Consider the following 21,833-nt stretch of genomic DNA (forward strand, 5'->3'; position numbering starts at 1 on the left):
TGGGGTATTTCCATCTCCCCACGTGCCAGGCTGACTCTGTGGGGAAGAGGGAAGCAGGAGGAAGGGCTCTCCCATCCCTGGGTACACACTCTGGATTTAGGGACTATGGGCTCACAGGGGAGAAGGTCCAAGAGATGCAACAGGGAACAGAAACACTGCGATGCACCTCATCCTTCAAGCACCCAGCCATTGCCCCCTTCCCCAAAACACCCACAGAGACACAGCAAGAGCCTCTCTGCTGCTGGGATGTTTATTGGGAAACAGCTGTTTGCTAACCCATCCTCCGCCTCACGCTGACGGCCACAGCAGCCACGGCGAGCACGGTGAGCACACCCAGCAGGATGAGGGCCCTGGAGAGCCACGGGCTGGCTCCTGCCAAAGAGGAGAGAGACTGGGTGTGTGTCTGGGTCCCCTGAGCCCTCCGAGGCATCTCCTGACTGGGGATACATTCAGGGAGGTCATCTCCTGTGACAGGCAGGAGCCACAGGAGCTGTGGGATCTGTGGGTACTTTGGGATCCTGAGGGCACTAACAGGACTCAACACCTCAAATGGCCTCCACTGAGCCCTGCTGCGCACAGCTCAGCATGCATGCCTGCTCTGAGCCATGCCATAGGTGGGCTTGCCCCCAGCCCTGCTCCTGGACTGCCCTGGGGGACATACATACCCGCTGGGTCCTGCTGGTCACTGCTGGAACGGTGGATGTCAGCTCCTGAGGGAGGAGCAGCCAGCAGGAGGATGGGCCCGTAGGACACAATCCTGTTGTGGTCATCTGCCAGTGCCCGCCTGCTCCTCCCGTGCCTGGGGCATTGCTGCCAGCAAAGGCAAAGGGAGGGTGATGGGAGGGAGGGAAGGGTGATGGGAGGGCAGGGAAGGGTGAAGGGAGGGAGGGAAGGGTGATGGGAGGGCAGGGGAGGACACCCTGCACTTGGGCCATCCTGTAGATCTCCCTTTCCCAGGGAAGAGGGAAAGGAGGTCTCTGGTGGGGTCAGGCCCCTGCACCTTTGGTGTTCAGGGCTTCTGATTCTGGAGGTGTTTGGGTGAGGCACCCAAAAGCAGAGCAGAGCCCCTTGTCCAAGCAGAGGCAGTGAAGGCATCCATCATCATTGGCCAACTAGCCTCATTCACTTACTTCACAATCACCCTAGTTTTATTCCCCCTTGTGGGCCCCCTAGAAAATAAACTACTCAAGTTCTAATTGACTCTAATAGTTTATAAAAACATTGGTCTTGTAAGCCAAAGATTGAAGACTAAACCCCTCCTCAGAGTTACCCCACCACTCTGTCTCAGGAAGAAAGGATTCAAACCCTCGTCTCCAGCTCCCACACCCAGGTCCCACAGCCCCCCAGGGCAAGGGAGCTCACCTTGGCACAGGGCTCTGGGCTGTCAGGAACACAGAGCTGCACACGGCAGTGCAGGAACATCTCAGGATAACCAACAAACTGGAACATCTGGAAGCTGAACTTGGCACTGGTGCTCTCCCCGATGGCATTCAGATAGGTCACTGTCTCGTCATGGGGACACCTGGGACACGGGGGCTGGATCAGTGGGTGGTAAATGAGGTGGAGCAGGGTAATCCCTGTGGGATAACACATCCCACAGGGAATGAGGGCAGCCTGCAGGCCTATTTCTGTCTAGTCCTTGACACACTGTGGTGCAAGGAGATGGGATGTGCTGGGTTCACTGCCCTCACCCCTGCTCAATGAGCTTGTGCTGCGTGTCCTGGTGTGGATCTGGGCTCGGTGTGGCCCAGCAGTCCAGAACACTGAGCAGGAAGTACTTGAGCTGGTGCTGCCCCTCCATCTTCAGCAGCACATAGAGAGTGTCCGTGAGGGGCACAGCCACACTTGGCAGGTGATAAGGCTCGAGGTAGGAGGGGGACTTGTAGAGTCTCATGCTGACATTGAAGTGTCCTTCTCTGACCACAAGCTGTACCAGCCTGAGAGGAGAGCACAGGATGAGAGCCCACAAACACAACAAGGAGGGGGGAAGGACATTGCACAGGTGAAGCCACCACTGCTCTCAGAGCTCTCTGGGGCTCCCCAGCGCCTTTGCAAATTGTCTCACTGAATCTACTTCTCTCCAAGCTCAAAGACACCATGCCAGCAGCCAGGTGAAGTGGGGCACTCACTTGTCAACAGCAGTGAGAGCGAAGGGCAGTCTCACAACCTGCTGGTAGGCGTAGATGCAGGAGAAGTGCACCTCCAGCTGAAAACTGCGGGAGATGGGGGCCCTGGGGGCCTCCTGCTCCGACTCGATGGCGTTGGAGTACGAGACATGGGAGCTGTTTTGCTGGAACGACACAGAAATCAAGGTCATGACTAAAGCCACACACAGAGCTGCAAGTTCAGAAGGTACACCTCAGCTGTAGCTGCTCCAGGCCTGGATATCTGCTGGGCTTTCAGCCTGTGTCTGGGGGCTGCTGGCACGGTGGGCACAGATGAGCACAGGGCTCTGCTGTGCAATGCAGAGCTCCAGCACCTTGTCTGCTCCCTTCCTGCTCCATGAAGCAAGTCAGGGACCAAGGGGACAGGGCTGCAGAACTCACAGGATGTCCCCAGAAAGCTGAGGGCTGTTACCAGTGCACAATGAGACTTCCAAGTTCTCCTAAGTAAGACAAAATATGTTGCCAGCAGGGGTTTGGTGGAGGCAGAAGAGCTTTCTGACATCCTCAGGGAAGACTTTCAAGGAGAATGAGAACTTTTCAGCACCCAGATATAAAAGCAAAAGCCTTTGGGGTTGCCCTTTGCTGTCCCACCTCACCATGTCTGCTTCTCTCCTGGCTTTGGAGCTATGGATCCTCACCTGGATTACTGATCCACAGGCAGTGTGGTTTTCACCTGTGAGAACGGCTGCAAAAAACAGCTCACCCTCTTCTTCCTTCTCTGAGACCTTGCATGCCTGGTTCTTCAAGTGGACGAGCTCCAGTGGGATTTTCAAGAGCTCAAACACCTCCTTCCTCACCATCATCTTCATGTGCTCTTCCTCACAGGCCAGCTTCAGCACCACATCTGGGGGAAAAAGCCATCTGCAATAGCAATGAGGGAGAGGCCTGAAGGAGCCCCAGGCCAGCTGGAGGGTGGCACAGTCCCACTGAGCTCAGCAGCCTTGGTGCAGCTGTAGGGCTCTTCAGAGACACTGGGCAGGAGACAGGCTGGTCCCTTTGGAGGGCTCTCCACACAACCCCCACAGTGTGTCTAGGGCACCAGAGGGACAGGGATCCTCTCCTTCAGAAGAAGAAAGAGTTTTTGGCCAGTGTTTGGAAAGGGCTTCACTGTATCTGTGCCAGGGTGGATGTTCTTGTTCTGAAACTGTGAGGCAGCTGTGCCCTGCAGCCTGCCCTGCTGCACCATGGCACAGCCAAGAAATTCAGGTTTTTGGGGAAGAGGAAAATGGCCTGTGTCTGGGTTTTCTACCAGAACATAGCCGGGATATGGCTGTAGTGGTGCAGAATACACCTGAACCAGAAGCTGGGATGTGCTCATGGTAGCAACAGTGAACTGTGCCCATGTCCCTCTGGTGCCCATGGACAGACTGGGGAGGGCTCCCCAGCATTCCCAGCCCTACCTTGGCAGAATTCCCCAGTGAAGCCTGGCTTGCAGCTGCAGACTGGTCTGTCCACAGGCACCTGGCACTGCCCCTGGTGCTGGCATGGGTTGGGCAGGCAGGCATCTGGGCTCCTCCTGACATGGAGGGCAACCCCTGGCCCCGGGCCATGGCTGCTGGCCAGCTCACCTGCAGCAAAGGAAAGACAAGAAAGATGAAGTGCAGCAAGAATTTCTCCCTGATGAGAGATTTGAGAACTCACCCCACAGCAGGAAGCTCTGCACAGCTCTCAAGGGCTGAGATCCTCAACTGGAGCCAGAGCAGACACATCTGAAGAAGGACCTCCTGCCTCAGCTTGCTGGGAGGCTGTGAGACCTCCTGAGCCTGGCTGTAATCTGGAGCAGAGCTAAGGGGCCTGTCACTGTCACCAGAGAGCATGGTGGCACATTGCAGCCCCATGGGTTACACACCCTTTGAGCCTGGGGGGGGACAGCCTGCAGTTTCTGCCTGTTTTGCTGGCTCCTGACCCCAGTTCCTGCCTCTCTGAGCCCTGTTCTATTGTTCCTCTTTAGCAGCCTTCAGCAGTGTGCTGAATGAGGAACTTGAACAAGGATCAGGTGGAGGTTTGGCCTTTCCTTGCCATGCTACCCATCCATGACCTAGCAGGGACAGAGCACAGGGTGACTCACTCTTGTTGCCTTCACAGCCAGCCAGGCAGAGCACAGAGAGCAGCAGCAAGCATCTCACAGTCCTGTCCTGGAAAAACAAGCAGGCTCTGGATAACTGGGATTTGTTATCACACTCACTGGAGATGTCTGCAGTCATTCAGAAAGGCTGAATCCTCAAGCATTGGTGAAATTATTTTCTGTGCTGTATTTCCATGAAGCAAAGTAATTGCCCTCCCCAAAGGTCCAGATCAGCCTTCCCTCATCAGGCCAACACAGGAGTCAAACACTTTCCTGAATTTAAGTAGCTACTCCAGAAAGGAGGTGGGAGAAACCAGCCCTAAGACCCACAGGGATGTGCTGACAGTGACAAAGCCACATTTCAGTGGCAATTTGAGTAAAGCTGCACAGATGGGACATCAGTCTGGGCTCCCCAAAGAGGAAAGGAGTTATTCTCTTCCCACTACAGCTCTTTTGAAGAGTTAGAATTTGCAAAAGGATCCTCACTGTTCCAGTAAATCATAACGGTAACAAGGAGACAATGGGATAGTAAAACAAACCCAAAGCTTTGAACACTACTAAAATTAGTGTCAAAAGGACAATCTCTTCTGTTGCTACAGATAATATATTTCTTTAGGGAAATTATTGGCACAGTGCTGGACCAGCCCTGGACACCAGATACTCCTTATCAGAGATGTGGATGCAAGTAAGCCAGGACTGGTGGCTGGGCAATGCTCTGTCAGTGCTGAGAGCAGGACAAAGCCAGTGCCAAAATCCCTCTCACACAGCTCACCCACACCCCCTGCACTGACCCTGAGCGGCTGGACAGGAGGAGTTAACGCCCTGTCAGATCCTCACTCAGCCATCCTGAGAGATCCACCCTGAGAGATCCACCCTGAGAGATCCCACTTGAGAGATCCCACCCTGAGAGATCCACCCTGAGAGATCCCACTTGAGAGATCCACCCTGAGAGATCCACCCTGAGAGATCCCACCCTGAGAGATCCACCCTGAGAGATCCACCCTGAGAGATCCCACCCTGAGAGATCCCACCCTGAGAGATCCACCCTGAGAGATCCACCCTGAGAGATCCCACCCTGAGAGATCCCACCCTGAGAGATCCACCCTGAGAGATCCACCCTGAGAGATCCCACTTGAGAGATCCCACCCTGGGAGATCCCACCCTGAGAGATCCCACCCTGAGAGATCCACCCTGAGAGATCCCACCCTGAGAGATCCCACCCTGAGAGATCCACCCTGAGAGATCCACCCTGAGAGATCCCACTTGAGAGATCCACCCTGAGAGATCCCACTTGAGAGATCCACCCTGAGAGATCCCACCCTGAGAGATCCACCCTGAGAGATCCACCCTGAGAGATCCCACCCTGAGAGATCCCACCCTGAGAGATCCACCCTGAGAGATCCCACTTGAGAGATCCCACTTGAGAGATCCCACCCTGAGAGATCCACCCTGAGAGATCCACCCTGAGAGATCCCACTTGAGAGATCCCACCACCTTGTTCTCCCTGCTCACCATTGCCGGGCTGCTCTCTGCTCCTCCCTCCATGTTCCTTCCCCCAGGGCCGGCTGGGCACACCGGGCCGCTCCGTGCCTCCCGCCCGTGCCTTTTATCGCCTCCCGACAGCTCCTCGCTCTCCCCCACGCACACACACGGCCTTTGGGATTGCACAAGAGCCCGCTGAGCATCCCTCGGGGCTGGGGAGGAGGAAAGGACTCTCAAAGCCCGGCACGGATGGCCGTGCCCGTGAGCCGACAGCTCAGTGTGGGTGCTGACCCAGTCCACAGCCCTGACAGGGGCCCAAACAGGGATGGTCAGCAAAACCCGCCGGGATCTGGGGTCTGGGCATCCAGCAGACCCCAGATTTTGTGGTTTTGTGGTATCTGTTTTTGATGCAGCAATAACACAGATAGCACAGCAGCACACACCAAGGCCAGATAAATTTGGGCGCTGAGTACAGGCACTTTTAGAACCACAACATACAGTTGCCTTATCTTTTTTTTTTTTTTCTTTTTTTTTTTTTTTTTTAATTGACTTCTGGCATTTAAAAACTGCTGAGAAGTACTGGTGAGAGATGGAGGGTCCTACCCCACTTTGTTTCATATCCAATTGTGAAATGCACTCACAAGGACTGAGTCCAACTCCTGGTCCCTGCACAGGACCACCCCAGCAGTCCCACCCTATGCCTCTCAGGGCATTGTCCAAATGTTCTTTCAACTCTGGCAAGCTTGGGGGATGTGAACATTTCCCTGGAAAGCCTGTTCCAGTGCCCAACCACCCTTTGGGGGAAGAACCTTCTCCTAATATCCAACCTAAACCCCTGCCCTCAATACAAGTTCATGCCATTTAGGTGACAGTAACCAGCTGCAAATTGCATTAATCACTGAAAATGATGCTTCTTGATATATTTTGACTGCAGTCTGTGCATCCTCAAAGCTTTAATTGCTACGGTTTCCTTAACAGAGTGCTAAATGTGAACATCCGTCCATCAATCCATAATTTTTCTTAACCACAATAAACCAGAAAAAAGTGTTTAGCATCTGACCCTGCTTACAATCTAATGAACTGTAAATTAAGAATAAAAAGGAAATAAAGGAAGAAAAGGGTAAAATAAAAATATAAAGAGAACAAGGAAAAATAGAAAGAAAAGGAAAAAGGAAAAAGGAAAAGGTAAAGGAGAAGAAAAAGAAGTAGAAAAAGAAAAGAAAAAAAGAACAAGGTGTCTCGCTATCCCTTGGTGCCAGCCTTTGGGTAAGTGCCTGTGCAACAAAGGATCACTGGGGATGGCTTTAATTTTAAGAGAGCCGAACTCGTGAGTTTCGGAGCGGGTCTTGGAGGGCGACAGCTCGGCCGTGGTGGCGGGCAGGGCCGGCCGCTGTCCCCGGCTTTGCTCCGCTCTGTCCCCTTCTCCCAGCGGGCCCGGGGCACGGTGCCGGCGGCCGGGCCGGGCGAGGCGCCGGGGCTGGGGCAGCGCAGGGGGTGCCCGGGGGTCCCGGGGAACCTCTCAGGCCGGGGGCTGTGCCGGGAGGTCTGAGGGGACCCTGAGGGTGTCCCTGCCGGGTCGGGGCGCAGGGGAGCCGCGGGCCCCGTCCGTGAGAGCCGCGGGCCGGTCCCGAGGAGCCGCGGGCCTGTCCACGAGAAGCCCCGAGCCCCGTCCCGAGGAGGCCCGAGCCCCGTCCCGAGGAGCCCCGAGCCCCCTCCCGAGGAGCCCCGAGCCCCGTCCCGAGGAGCGCTGGGCCGGTCACGGAGCCGCGGGCGCGGGCGTTGCCATGGTGAGCAACGGAGCCGCGCGGGGCCGGAGCGGCCGCTCTGCCCTTGGAGCCGCGGTGAGGGGACGGCCGGGGGCGGTGCGGGCCCCTGGGCAAGGTCTGTGCCTCCCTGTGTGCCCCGCTCGGGGTCAGCCTGGCCGCAGGGACGGCACACAAACACCGCCCGCGCCGGCGGCGATACGCGCTGCCCTTGGGGGCTGCCGGCTCCGCGGAGCGGCCGCTCCCTCCGAGGCCCCTGCGGGCCGCGGGCTCGGGCACGGCCGGTGCCCAGCGGGTTGATGGAGCTGCTGCTCTGCCAGCAGCACCCCGGGCAGGAGGGAGGACAGCGGGGACGCGGTCTGAATGTGGGGACGTGCTCTGCCCTACCGAGCCAGGCTCTGCCTGCTCTGCACGCTTAGGGTGTCCACATTGGACAGTTTGTCCCAGCCCAAACTCAGTGCTCTCCCTTTCTGGCTGCCTCAGCCATGCTCCTGTACCAAAGCACTGCGGCCACAGTGGGAGTGTTTCTCTGTTGCTGTGTATCTGGGTCCCAGCCCTGAGTTCACCCTGGTGTGTGCATTCCTGTAGTGCCCGGCAGAATGGAGGCCCTGGAGGAGAAGGAGGAAGTGGAGCAACCGCCAGAAGATGTGATCTCTTTGCGTATCAGTGATTTCCTCGATGAGTTGGAGCTAGATGCAGAGGAAGCCTCTGTCATAAGCCATGAAACGTAAGTCTCTGCCCATGGCTGGGATGAGCAGAGATGTTCCCTTTGGGCCCCCACAGGGTAATTGCACACGTGTGGATGGCACATATGTCCCTTTGCATGGTGATGGGAGTGAGCAAGTTTCTTGTGCCTGAAGAGTTTGTCCAAGAGTGTAGGTGTGCAAGTAAGACAAGGTAACTCATTTGATTGTACATCCATTCACCACTGTATAAAGATCCCACAAGACTCTGGGTATATGTCAGTTTCTCATTGCTCCAGAGATGTTTGGCTATGTCAAAATCATATCCTTGGATATGGCCCCCATTTTGTATCTGTAAAATAGGGAAGCCCTGCCATGTTTTGATATCAGATCATCCTGCCTGTATTGCTCCTGGCTTATTTATTACTTGTGTCTCTCTACCTCCCCCTTCTACATAAGTGAATTTGACTGGAGCACCATTGACACATCCAACTTACCATCTTCGTACAAGACCAATTCCCGGCAGGAGAAGAAGCTGCTGCAGCAGGCTGACCATTTCTTGCAGCAGTACTCTCACCTGTGCCCTGACCGCAAGCCGCTCTTCATCCACCCACTCAACGAGTGTGGAGTGCAGGTATGGGGTGCGTGGGGCTGGGCACAGCACAGGGAACACTTGGATTCCACTGTGCCAAATGCTGTGGAAGAGCAGCAGCTCCTCCTGGATAAAGGGAATGGGAACTGCTGGCTGAACCCACAGCCCCTGAGCGGGCACACAGAGCCCCAGGAACACCATGGCTGTCCAAATCCGTGAGCCATATAAGTGTTGGTGTTGCCATGTGGGCTGCAGAGTGATGCTTAGGAAACAGGAGAGACCACAGAAACATAAAAGGAAGGAAAAGAAAAACATGAACTAGATAAGGCTCAGGCTCCACCACAGATAGGGATCCAGAGTTAGGACTTACTCTGAACTTCCCCGAAGTTACAGGGAAGGAGTAAATGTGGAAGATTTTTATCTGGTTTTGTTTTCTCTGGGCCCAAGCTGCCCAGCTGTTGTCTAGTTCTGGACCTGATGTTTCCCCCCCTGCCCCCTGGGCATCTGGAATTGCTACTTTGTACCATCTTTCCCCAAAATTTGTTGTATCATTAGCATGCAAGGCAAAAAAGAATGCTGGAGGATGTAAAAGCCAGAAAAGGCAGTAGTTATTTGACTTGCTTGAAAATGAAGATAAGAACTGGATCACATCTGGAATGTGTCCGAGATGAGGTTGAAGTTTCAGCCACAGGCAAGCAGACAGCCTCCCAGCCCCATGAAATTTCCATCCTGGAACTGGAAAGAAGGGATATTGCAGCTGTTGATATGCTGTAGAAAGATCCTGAATTTGATCTGCAACATCCAGGGGTGGTTTGAGGATGGCTTTGGAGAGGACACTCTGCCAAGGGCCTCTTGGCTAACCAAAAACTCCTCTTATTGCCCTGCAGAAGTTTGTGAGCACAACGGTGAGGCCAACCCTGCTGCCTTACCCAGACATGTACTACTGGTCAGGCTGTGCCAGCTTTGTCAGTAACTACCTCATCATGGAGCCCCTCAAGTGCCCAATCACACCGGTAAGAAGGGGGCTGCAGCCCCAGCAGAGACACAGCAGAGGTGACAGAAGGGCCTTTCAGCAGGACACAGTGGGCAGGTCCCAGTGGGTGGGATCACAAAGGTCTCTGACACTTCCACCATCCCCTCACTATTTAGGTAGCCCCCTGATTTTCCTAGACCCAGTGCATTCTGTTGGACCCACAGTCCCAGTGCATGTGCACTGTGGTACCTTTTAAGTAATTAAGCACCATTTCTTCAGGAGCAGACCCTGCCTTCAGCCGGCCCAGATGAGGAGCTGGAGCACTCTGGGAGGCAGTGGCTGACAAGCCTTTCCTCTGAAAACCCAAGACACCTTGGAACAGAGGAGCACATAAACCCTAGGGGATGATACTTGACCTCAGTGACCTGTTCTTAGGCACTTTCTGACATTTATATTCCCATATCTGAGTATATTTTGGGACAAAGGGAGATTTCTAGGTTAGCAAAAAGGGATGATGCCAGAGCTGGGGCAGGTTCTAGATGAGAATCAGCTAAGAGAACACACTCCTTGCTATCAAGCACTGCAGAGTGACCTAAACAATCTACACCAGGCACAGGCTGTCCCAAGAGCCCCAGGGTCTCAAGAGGAGCTTTGGCACTTTCTGACTACACAGAAGGTATCTCCACTTAGCAGGTGGAGACTGCCTTGATCACCTTAGGTGATGTCTGAGAACTGAGTGGGAACTGAGAACTCCTCTCTGTATGCAGTATGTATGTAGTGATACTTTTTATTGCTCACCAGTGAGGGCCAGAAAAGAAATATGTTTCCTCCTGTGAACTATAATTTAGCTTATGGATGTTTTCCTTGGAAGACCTGTAGACAGGACAGCAGGAGAGAGAGGGAAATCCCATTCCAGGATTAGCACTAGGTTTTCAGCAGTTTGATGAGTTTGTCATTTCCTTCCCTTCCTGTGGTTAAATTTCTCACCAGATTTGAGGTCAGAGTTTCCCCAGATCATTTTGGAGGGGAGTTTTAGAGCCAGTGGCTTTTAAAGAAATGTTACATAACAGATTCCCATAGGGTGCAGGGCCCAGGGATGGGGGCAATGCCTCTCTCTGCCTGGTGCATGTTTCAGCTCCACAAGACAAGCACTGTGAACGTGATCTCTCTCTTTGAAGCCCAGCTCACTCTATTCCCCAACCACCATTGTGAAGTACCAGCGAGGGAACTGCTTTGACTTCAGCGTGCTGCTGTGCTCCCTGCTGGTAGGGGCTGGCTATGATGCCTACTGTGTGCATGGATATGCCACCCTGGAGATGTGCTCCATGGACCAGACCCAGGAGGTGTGCCCACGGCTCAAGAAGCCTCCAGAGGTGAGATCTGCAGGCAGTGGGCAGGGAGGAGTCCAGCACACATGCTCAGCCTGTTCATGTCCAGTGAGCTCCAGAGCTGAGCTAAGGGGAACAGCTTCAGGTCCACACTGGGTTTGAGCCTGTGCCCACCAAAGGAATCTTTTGAGTGATTTTCTACAGCTCCTTACAAGGCCTTTTTGGCTTCACTGAATTTCTGCTCACCAGGTGCAATATTGCAAACTGCCAAATGTTGGGAACTGGGGGTTACCTGTAAGCCATACATTTACTTCCTTCTCTTGATATCTGCTGGGTTTCACAGTAATACCCTGCTTTTGCAGGAACCAGTAAAGGAGGATCCCAACAAGTATAAAATTAAGTACCCTTCAGAGCCAAAGAGCCAGTTTGAACTTCAGCAGAAGGCCAAGGAGGAGGAAGAAGCTAAACCCACACAAGAGGAGGAAAAAGAAGAGGAGGTGGTTGAGGTGAGTTAGCAAGGTCCACCTTCCTGTGAGCTTCAGGAAAAGTAGCTGAGACAGAGGTGATGTCTGGCCAAAGAGAAGAGCTCACACCCTCCTGAAGGATGACACAACCTTGATCATGGCCATGAGCTCTTGGCCTGCAGGAGCACAGTGTGTGCTGGCACAGGAACATGTGCTGACTATGCACCTCACTCTTGAAGAGCATTAAGAGCCTGGAGTTCTTCAGAAGTGGACAGAGGAAAGGACAAGATGGCCCTTGGGTTGGAATGAAATGTCAGTGAACTGGCAATAATTATTGCTCTATCCTCTGTGCTACAGGAGGTGGAAAAGCCCAAGCGAGACTCTTTGCATGGCCTACGGGTGCACGCCTGGGTTCTGGTTCTGTCTGGGAAGAGGAAGGTGCCCGAGACCTTCTTCATCAACCCCTTCACAGGAAACAGCCACAGCACCAAGGATGAGTGCTTCCTTGGCATTGAGAGCATCTGGAACGACAAGAACTACTGGGTGAACATGCAGGACTGCCGCAACGGCTGCAAGGTAGGGAGCCCTCGGCACCCTGCCGGGGCACTGAGGGCTCTCCTGAGTCCTGGGGAAGCCCAAGACCAGGAGTGCTCCAGTTTCCACTTAACCCTTCCTTGTGTTGGTTTTGGTCATGTTGCTCTGATTACACAGACTATGGAACTACTCCAGGGCATCCCAGACTCTGAGCTAGCAAATACAGATCACATCTATGAAATCCCTACAGTGCAAAAGTTTCAGCTTTTAAGGCTGGCTAGGCACTCATTCTCTCAAACAACAGCTTTTGAGGCAGTCAGGCATAGCTCAAGAAAGGTAAAATCTTGATTCAGCTCTTACCACACCTCAGCTACCCCCCAGCAGACACAGGGTCTGGGAGGTGAGGGTCTGAGTTAGATCAGCTTGCCCTTGGGGCCATACTTGCCCAGAGGAAGGAGGCAGAAGCATTTCCAGCCATTTTCTCTCATCTGAGGAACAGGCACCACGAGGAAGGGGTTCTGCAACCTCAAGGCACAGGGGACAATCTTTGGGGTCTCACCAGCCAGCCAAGGATTTGAGGAGCTCAACTCCCTAGAGTTCCTAAAGTCTCTGGCACCCAGGCAGGTCCAGAGCACCACAGACGTATTGATGCAGTGGTCAAATTTAGTGTCAGGCCCTTGACAATGTCCTGTAGTTAAAAGAGTTCTTTCTGTATGCCCTAGGATCTCAGCTTTGACTTGAGTAATCATTTCTACTGGGAAATTATGTTTCCAGAGAGCAACGAGGACTCTCAGTTGCCCACAGAGTCACCCAAGGACAGCACAGATGACATGGTGAGTGACCCAAGCAATGCTCTTGAGCACTGGGGACTCTGTATGGAACCAGTGTGTCCATAGTGAATATCTGCCTGCCTGCTCCCCTCTCCAGGGCACATCCCTTCTACTCTGGCCAGGTTTAGATTCCTTCTCAATCTAGGAGAGTTCTGGTGATTTCTGAAGCAGGACCTCAGGTGGTACTTCAGGTGTCATAAGGGGCTAGGGATCTCTGCAAGCCTCCAGTGCATTGGCCTTTTGGGTGAAATAATTTTAAAAAATAAAATCCAGAATGAGATTTTTGTGGACATTCTTTCTATGCTGGTCACCTTCCCCTCTTGGCTGCAAGGTGAACCTGCCAAGCAAAAGCAGAAATAATGTGTGTCCTCTAAAATACAAAAAATGCCATGTACTAGAAGCACAAAATGTTGTCATGTTGGGAGAAGACAGCATGATAAAACAGACCTTGCATCTGCACAGCAGGACAGAGGAATGCAAATAATAATTCCCTCCTGCTATCTACTCTTCTCAGCCTGTCCCCATAAATGGGGAGCAAAGAGTCCTCCAGGGTCTACATAAAATAATCTGGTGATTGCCACATTCATTCCCTGCCAGCATGAGCAGTAGCCAGGAGAAGATAATTCCATCAGGCTCGAGTAGGGATGTGCTGTTGTAGCTGTGCCATGGTGCTCACCAGAACACAGCCTCACATGAGCTGAGCTCTCATCACTGCAGTTCACCAGGACCAAAATGCCTCCTGGCACAGTAAGAGATGCTGCCAAAAGCACAAATCTCTGCTTCTATTTCAGCAAGAAAAGAAGAAAATAGGCAGTACCTTTGAGATGCCACTCTCATGGGTAGAGCGAATTAAGGTATCTTGCCAAGGTAGGTATTTTTCCTTTGCCTTTTGCTTGCCCCCAGCTGACCTTTCAGTGGGTTTGGGACATTTGTCTGTGTCACAGGGCTCTCCCTTCAGGTGGTCAAAGCACAATAGATGAAGGCCACAAGACCTGCTGGTTCAGTGGCTGCCCTCAGTGCTGCCCTGTCTCATCCCCCACAGACACACACCCCACAGTGTGTTTTCCTGCCAGCTGGGAATTTTGCCTGGGATGGTCTTTCTCTTACTGCTATGCACAAGGAACTGCTCCTGCATTATCAAATACCTGTTTGGGGAGAGAAAAGAGTTATTATACCATTATAACATCAAAGGACAACAGGCAGAATCTGAACAGCTTTATTGCCAGCAGAACACAATAAATAAATGGATAATGTCCCTTAGACCATGTTTTTTTCCCCTCTTAAATTCTTTTTTTTGGGGCTAGGTACAGAGGAGTCAATTTGTCTGACATGTCTCTTGCCCACTGCAGAATATGAGAATCCCTTTCCCCGGGGGAAGAAGGTGATCCTGTACGACAAAGCAAAGCAGGAGAAATGGGCGGCGTATGCAAATAGAGACGGGCTGGTGGAACGCCTCACTGTCTACGCCGACTCTGACCGTAAGAGGGATGAATGAGCACGCTGCACACACTGAGCACACAGCTGGGCCGTGCTGATGGAAAGGAGGAAGTGTCCCCTTTCTGCCAGAGTCTCTCTTGTGCTATCTCATTTTCCTTTCAGCTTTGTGGGGGAATTACTTACTTTATCCTCCAACTTCATCATGCTTAGTCTGTGGAGCCCCTGAACTTTGCAGCATTGCTTTTCACAAGGGTTTGAATCTTTTATACCCCAGTGAAACTGTTCAGTGTCACAGGTCAGCTGCTTGGATTTTCGGTCTTCAGAGAAATGGAAGGATGGTTGGATTTAATCCAATAGTGTCACTATCTTCATTTCCTCATTGGTGTCAAAAGGGGCCATAGAAGGGGCAGCTACAGCCTGAGGATATATCTGTAGTTGAAAACATTATTTTTAACAGCTGGTTCAAGAAACCATGCAGATTCCAAACTGGACAGACAGTGTCCTGCCCTCAGCCTTCTTGGATAGTGTGATGCTCCAATCTCCTGACACCATCAATAAATATTTGGGGTGGAATTTCTCTTGTCTATCCATGGCCCTTTGCTGTGCCATGTTCTATTCCTGAGCTCATTACTCCAGTTCTGGTTGATGGAGAGGAATAGACCCTCTTAGGGTATAATTCACCTACTCAAATGTAGATCAGGATTCACATCCAAAATTCCCCTGTGCACAGGGCAGTTCCAGTGGCCATACTGTGTCCACTGAGGCTGTATCAGGAGCACAGGGTGCTGGCACAGACACTCAGAGCCCATCAGAATTTTGCCAGCTCCAACAGGGTGACCTAAGTTTGCAAAATGACTTTTCTCCTGCCAGGTACTGAAGAACTGGAGGTGAAGGAATGGTTCGAACACCGAAAAGACCTGCTGTATATGAGAGAAGTGAACCATCAAACACAGCTGATCACAGACCATTTTAATCCTGGACACCCTCTCCTTCTTAAAGGTATTCCCGCTCATCTGGGCACCCACTGCAGCTGATGGGATTTCACACAACTCCCTTCTACTAGCGGCAAAAGCCCAAAGGTGAAAGGCAGGGGGACAGGATACTTGTGGGTTAAATTGCCTAGATAAATAAAATGATCTCCAGTGAAGAGTAGAGAATTGGGTTGGTGGCTTGCAGTCCTGGGCAGTGCTCCCACAGCTGTGTGGTTTTCTATGTGTTAGAAAAATACATAGTTGTCATGTGTATCAGGGTGATACATTTCTGCTTTTATCAGCAGAATTGATAGAAGCTGAAACTTTCTCTTTAGGATTATGTTTGTTCTATCAGTGTTGTGCAGCTGGGGATAACTCCTGCATCAGATCTGTTGCTAAAGCTGAAGAAAATGAGACCTCCCCTGGCCATGCTTGTGTTCAGTGTATTACAGCTGCTAACTCCGAAATTGTGTGATTTGTCCTTAGCTCACACCTACACATCACTGGAACCTGAGACTGGGCACACAGTGGAGTTTTACCACAAAGCACGAGTTGATGGCCTCTGGAAACGTTCTGAAACTGCTACAGAGATGACAGAGTACTTCGAGGAGCGGGAGGACCTCCTGCACAAGCGGCACATAAAGTTTGGTGAAAGAGAGCAGGGGATGGAAATGGCTGGCACAGCTGAGGCAAACGCCCGGCCCATAGTGGTATGGCCAAGGCAGGAACAGAAAATATGTGTCACTGTGATATTTAAACTATGCAAAACACACTGCCTGGGGCTCCAGTTCATTTTCAGTGGGCATGGCTGAGGCTGATGTCTCCAGATGAGACATCCAAGCGTTGTTCAGCTGCTGTGTCTCACAGTTGCTTGCCTGACAGAGAGCTACTGTGACCAGTTGTCAGGAATTGCATTGAACAGCTAGAATTAAACTAGGAAACTAAGGCTTGGAAATTGTGTGTCAGAGGAAAGAAAAAAAAAGTGACTATGGTTTCAGAACTAAATTTTCACAAGATTCAAAACTAGGAAAATGATTTTGTGTGCTGAGCCCAAACTAATATCATTTTAAGTTCCTGATGAATTGTCACATCACTCTGATTTGTTACAGGCAGGTAATCTTACTCTTCCTCTTGTCAGGTCAGGTTTGCAGAACAGAAGGAGAAAGTCTGACATCTGGCAGCATGTATGGCTCAGACACTTCACCTGCCAGGACAGAGCCATGCAGTGGTCTGTCTTTGGACTAGCACCAAACATGCTACCTTTTCCTCCCCAGTGTTGGGAAATGTGGGAAACTTTGCTTTCCTCCAAAATACCTTGTTTCCTGCAGGTCCCTCAGGCAGGGATGCATGCCAAGCTAACTTGGAGTTTGGAAAGCATACTCTGCTCCACAAATAGGAAACTTCTGTATTGCTTTAAGCAACTTTGTGGTTGGGTTTTTTAAGACATAGGCAAGAACAGTAGGACCATTGGCCAAAAGATGCAAGTCCAGGCAGAAAAGCACAATTTTTACCTTGGGGTTTTACCTAAATCTGTAAATTTCCCAGTTTTGTGTTGTCTAAGTTGCTTCTGTATCTTTTTTTCACTCTCCATTAGCAAATCAGGGAGTATTTCCACAGAAATCCAAAAAAGCCTGCTGATGAAGATGTAGAGGAACGTGTCTTTAAGGTCATAGATGATGTCATCCAGCTGACCTATCACCTGGAGATCTATGACATCATTCCCTCAAAGGTGGTTTTCGCTAGAGTAATAGGGAGGGAGAAGAGAGAAGGTGAAGTCTTCCTGAGCAGAGAAAACACTGTCAAATACCAGGTATGAAGATGACAAGACACAAAGGTGAAATATCAGTGAAAGAACTACAAACATGACAGATTCCATGCTGCCCCTCTGCTCCACCTGCACAGCTCCAGGCTGACAACAGCCACAGCCCAGGAGAGGCACTGCCATGCTGGGAGTGCAGGACATGTGGCATGGCAGGGCTGCTCTGGCCATGCCTGAGGTCATCTTCTCAGGTTTGGTCATCAGGGAGACTCTACATCCCCTGGGATCCTGCAAAATGTAGGTTCAGCAGCTGTTGGACTCAGTTCTGGAGATTCATAGCAGGGAAGCTGCAATGTCCTCTGTTGTTCCCTCTTCAAAATAAGCAAGAACAGAGCAGCAAAGGCAGACACTCTTTCTTCTGGTTCTATTTCTGCTGTGGAGTTCTTGGGTCCTATCATTCCTTAAATAGCCCAGGGTTTACTCTGCAGATGCAGAGGCTTAATACATGGCAGATAGCTAGCTAGCAAGCTAGCCTTAAATAAAAGATATTCCAAAAGAAGGGGAGTGCTGCCATGATCTCATCAGGGGTGAGGGGTTACCCCACTAACAGCATCAGTGCAAGTCTGTAACCAGAGGCAGAAGCCTGCCAGTAAATTCTGCAGTGATGCTGTACAATTACACTTAGGAAAACCAAACAGAGAATACAAAGTAGGATTTTTTTTTTAATGTTAGTAGGGTTTTTTTTTAATGTTATAGGGTTTTTAAAATTCCCATTTCTCACTGGGGAGAATACACAGAATAGCATTGCTGGAATCCCATGTTTTTTCATCTCTATTTCTATACATTCCTATTAATCTCATTTCAATTGTAAAACAGCAGCATCAGCAATGTGTGCCATCTGGTTCACATTACTGGTGGATTCTGACTCAAAATGAAGTCTGATAAACCCATGCTGACCATGGCTTTGATGTTTCAATGATGGGAATGAGTGCTGCTTTCCTGCCTGTAGCAGGATCGTGCAGAGTACATGATCTGTGCACCCAGGCAGTGCTGCTGTTCCTCACTGACTGATCTCTTCCAGCCCTGGTCCTCAGAGAAGCACAAGAACATGCGCTATCTCTACAACCTGCTGTGGGAGCTGAGGGCAGAACAGAAGGATCTGAAGCAGCTGGTGCGGGACTCTGAAGCAGAGGTAACAGGGAGGTGTCCAGGGGCAGAGCTGATCAGGTGCAGAAATAGTTTCAGCTGACTGAAAGCCTCCTCAGCACAAACTGTGAGAAAAGACAAAGCTGGTGGCCATGCTGAATTATTACGCTTGCTACTCAGGCATTGTTCAGTGAAGATGTAGCTGTAAGATATTTATGGAGGGTCACACACTCTCCTGCTCCTGCTCTTAGTCTTCCTTCCCTGTGAGGAAACATTTCAGAGAGCAAATGACAATATATGAATTGGGGCATCTGGAAGCCTACCTGCTATTTGCCCAGGAATGAGGCCAAAAAGGAAGGATATTGGATGTAATGCTAGATCTAGGTGCTAGGCATTGCAGGAAACCCTATCCCAAATACTGAAGTGACTTGTTGCATGAGCAGCTGTAGGGAAATACTTCATAAACCACTTTGTTTGTACTGCTGATCACACTGACTGGGTAACAGATCCATGTTCTTTGTAATTACTTCATGATAAATATAATCATTCTAGCAGATGGAGTCACAGCTATTGGATTTCTTGTAATGCTTTTTGAGGAAGAGAAATCCCTGAAGGAGCTGCAGAGGGAATGCACAATTATATTAGCCCAGAATATTAGTATAATTAAGAACAACTTTGCAAAAATCACATTTTTTCCTCAGAAATTTGAAACTAGTTCACTGTGACCTCATGAACTACTTGCCAAATTTCTCAGTCTTGATGTATCAACAGACAAAATATTCCCACTGCTTGTACTACATATCCTGTATAAGACAAAGAATAAGCCAAAGCTATCAGTGCCATTTCTAAAGCAGTGCCAAAACTGTGATTCCAGAAAAGCTTTATCAGTTAATATCAGTAATTTCATTCAAGAATTTCATACACAGTAGCAATCTAAAACTAAGATTATGAGCTTGACCTAGCAGGATGTAGACATATTTGCACAGATCTATATTTAATCTCATTCTACAATTCTTGTATGCAGCATTTGCTCTGTTAGCAGGTCAGGCTTATAGAGGTACATTCATTTTGTGGGAAAGCTGAGGGGTCTTTCTTCTGATTTCTTGGAAGATGTTAAATATTTTGGCGGTCCGGGAGAACGAAGAAGCCAATATAAAACTGGCAGTTTCAATATACAGCACTGCACAGAGAGATCAGCGTATAGCCTCGGTAGGTAAACTTCATTCATGTCAGCATTCAGTACAGGCACTCAAAGAATCCAGAGTCAGCTTTTTCTCTATCAGGAATTATCTCTGAAGAGCTTTTAATATCATGAAAATATATTGGGATAAATCACAGTATGGTGTAAGTCAGCACAGCTTCAATTGCCTTGCTAGGGAAATACAACATGGTTGTGCTGTGGTCACCTCCTGACTTTCTGGAAAAACTTGCACCACTGAGAAAGATTACTGTGTTTTGTTTAGTTAATAAAGAAAGCAATGAAGAATGATTAGTTGATAATAGGGATTATGGGGGAAGTATTTTAAAAGAGCCATAAATAAATAAATAAATAAAATATATAATAAAAGAGCCATAAATGCCAGTATATATACAGATATATGTATTTTTATTTATAATTAGCATCAAAGAACAAAATAGCCACAGGGTCAAATTTAGTCCTTAGCCCAGTCACAGATTATTTGGTTCTCCAGGGCTTCCTGACTCTAGTGAGGCAAAACATTTGGATTTGCTGCCTCTTCGTGCTCCACATTTTGATTCCCCTTGTTTTCTTCTTCTCACAAGACCTCATCTCAAACTTTTGCCCCCTCCCAAGAATAAATCAGCTCCAGATTGTTGTTTCCTTCATCTCAGCTCTGTGAATTAAGTTGTGCTTTTGCTCCTTGCTTTCTCTTTCCCCAACTTCTGGTTGCTTGTTCCCTCACAGATTTTGGAAGCGGAGGAGAGGAGCTCCCAGAATTCCTTGGAGAAGAAGAGTCAGCAAACGGGAGAGGAGGATGAATCCGTCACCCAGCACACTGCAACCAACTCCACGACCTGAAGTGGAGCCTCTGCAGGGGCTGGGAATGACTGCCTGAGCAGGGCGGGTTTACAACTCAGCCTCCTGGCAACCTGGAACAGAAGCTACTCTGTGAAATGCTTTGATCCACACCCCACTGCAGTTTCCCTCTGATTTCCCCCTTCTTGTTCTAAGAAAAAGCAGTTGGCACAATAGAAAAAACCATTCTCCCAAAGAGGTGCTGCTCAGGAATCCTCACCTGGCTGGGCACCTCGGGCGTTACTGATTTCTTCTTTCCTTTTTTGGAGTTGCCTACTGTAAACTTTTCAGTATTATCAGATTTGCAGACATTTTAATAAATTTACACCATTCTGCACCTTTTCCTTTTTCCTATTTTTTTGAGTTTGAGACTTGAGTTTCCGTGAAACCTTAGCCCTAAGGTCTGCTTCAGAAGGAGAAACAAACCACGCACAGTCTTTCAGAGCTTTTCTTTTCCAAATCTGCTCCAATAGCTGCTGGCAGCAGGAGTGGGGTTATTTAAAAATACTGATTCTTTTCCAACATAATAATTTAACGAATTTACAAGTCAGTTTTTCATAAGCAAAGGTTTTGAACTGGTGAGTTCACAAATGTAACATTTCTTTGACATGATCTAGAGCCCTGTAATGACAAAACATTGCCCCATATAACACTGTGGATATGAACTCATCGATGTTAATTCAATACTAGAGAAGACACCAGAATAAATTAATTTAAAAATCCTGTTACAGGCATTAGGGACACAGCAACTGCCAAACCATCAGCAAATGCATATTACAGAATTATGGAATAGAATATTACAGGGTTGGAATGGCTCTTAAAGATCATCTAGCCCCAAGCCCCCTGGCCAGGGGATTTCCCTGTAGTCCTCCAAGGCCACTTGTCCTCGTATCCACTTCTTGAAAGTTTCTTTTCCTTTCTGAGAAAAAATCCTCTTCTTTTCTACAGCCGTATTTTTTTTTCTCTACTGCTCAGCAGCTTCTTATCCATCCACGACGGTCTCCTGCCATTCTTGCCCGATTTCCCTCTTGTCGGCATGCATCGCTCCTGAGCTTGAAGGATATAATCCTTGAAATTCAGCCTTCATTCTTAGGTCATTACCAAGGAGCAGCGTCAAATTAATCGGATTTTTCTCTGTTGATGGAGCAATTGGTTTCAAAGACTCCGAGAAAGACGCACAAGCGGCGCGACCGCCCCTCAGCCGGGCGGGAGAGGCACGGAAACCTCGCAGGAGTCCCGCTCCCACCGAGACACCCGTGAACAGCCCAACAGGGCACGGCGGCCTCAACCATCGGCGGGCGGTGAGCTCCGAGGCGCGGGAAAGCCCCGGCCGCCCTCACGGAAGCGCCGGAGCGGCCGCAGAGCGGGAGCAGCCCGGCCCCCGCCCCTCAGGGCGGCCCCGCAAAATGGCGGCCCCCATCCAGAGCGCCGCCTCCTCATTGGCCGCGCCCGCGGGGCTCCGCCAAGAAGCCGCTCCGCGAGTGGCGGCCGCGCTGCTGTCGCCATGGCAACCACCCCGCCCTCGCTTCCTATTGGCCGAGCGGCGCGCGGAGCCCGGGCAACCGCCCGGCGCGGCGCGGGGTTGTTGTGAAGGGCCGGTTGCGGG

At 50.4% G+C, this 21,833-nt stretch overlaps 2 protein-coding genes across 2 annotated transcripts; one reads left to right on the forward strand and one right to left on the reverse strand.

Annotated features, from left to right (window-relative positions):
• Window positions 1-271: 271 nt before the first annotated feature.
• LOC134424512 (zona pellucida sperm-binding protein 1-like) lies at window positions 272-7,962 on the reverse strand. Its single transcript, XM_063168331.1, has 9 exons — window positions 7,954-7,962; window positions 7,038-7,788; window positions 3,566-3,733; window positions 2,804-3,009; window positions 2,130-2,290; window positions 1,692-1,937; window positions 1,363-1,522; window positions 666-810; window positions 272-372 (listed from the first exon to the last, which is right to left on the reverse strand). The coding sequence occupies exons 1-9, from the start codon at window positions 7,960-7,962 to the stop codon at window positions 272-274; spliced, it is 1,947 nt and encodes a 648-aa protein (XP_063024401.1).
• A 110-nt stretch (window positions 7,963-8,072) lies between these two features.
• On the forward strand, window positions 8,073-20,564 carry DRC7 (dynein regulatory complex subunit 7). Its single transcript, XM_063168043.1, has 15 exons — window positions 8,073-8,202; window positions 8,618-8,792; window positions 9,638-9,763; window positions 10,902-11,096; window positions 11,414-11,557; window positions 11,873-12,091; window positions 12,772-12,882; window positions 13,671-13,746; window positions 14,229-14,357; window positions 15,187-15,315; window positions 15,774-15,997; window positions 16,882-17,097; window positions 18,128-18,238; window positions 19,303-19,401; window positions 20,117-20,564. Exons 1-15 carry the CDS (start codon window positions 8,075-8,077, stop codon window positions 20,228-20,230), a joined length of 2,196 nt encoding a protein of 731 aa, XP_063024113.1. The 5' UTR covers window positions 8,073-8,074; the 3' UTR covers window positions 20,231-20,564.
• Window positions 20,565-21,833: the final 1,269 nt, after the last annotated feature.

This window comes from Melospiza melodia, chromosome 13 (genome assembly GCF_035770615.1).
Source record: "Melospiza melodia melodia isolate bMelMel2 chromosome 13, bMelMel2.pri, whole genome shotgun sequence".
NCBI lineage: Eukaryota > Metazoa > Chordata > Aves > Passeriformes > Passerellidae > Melospiza > Melospiza melodia.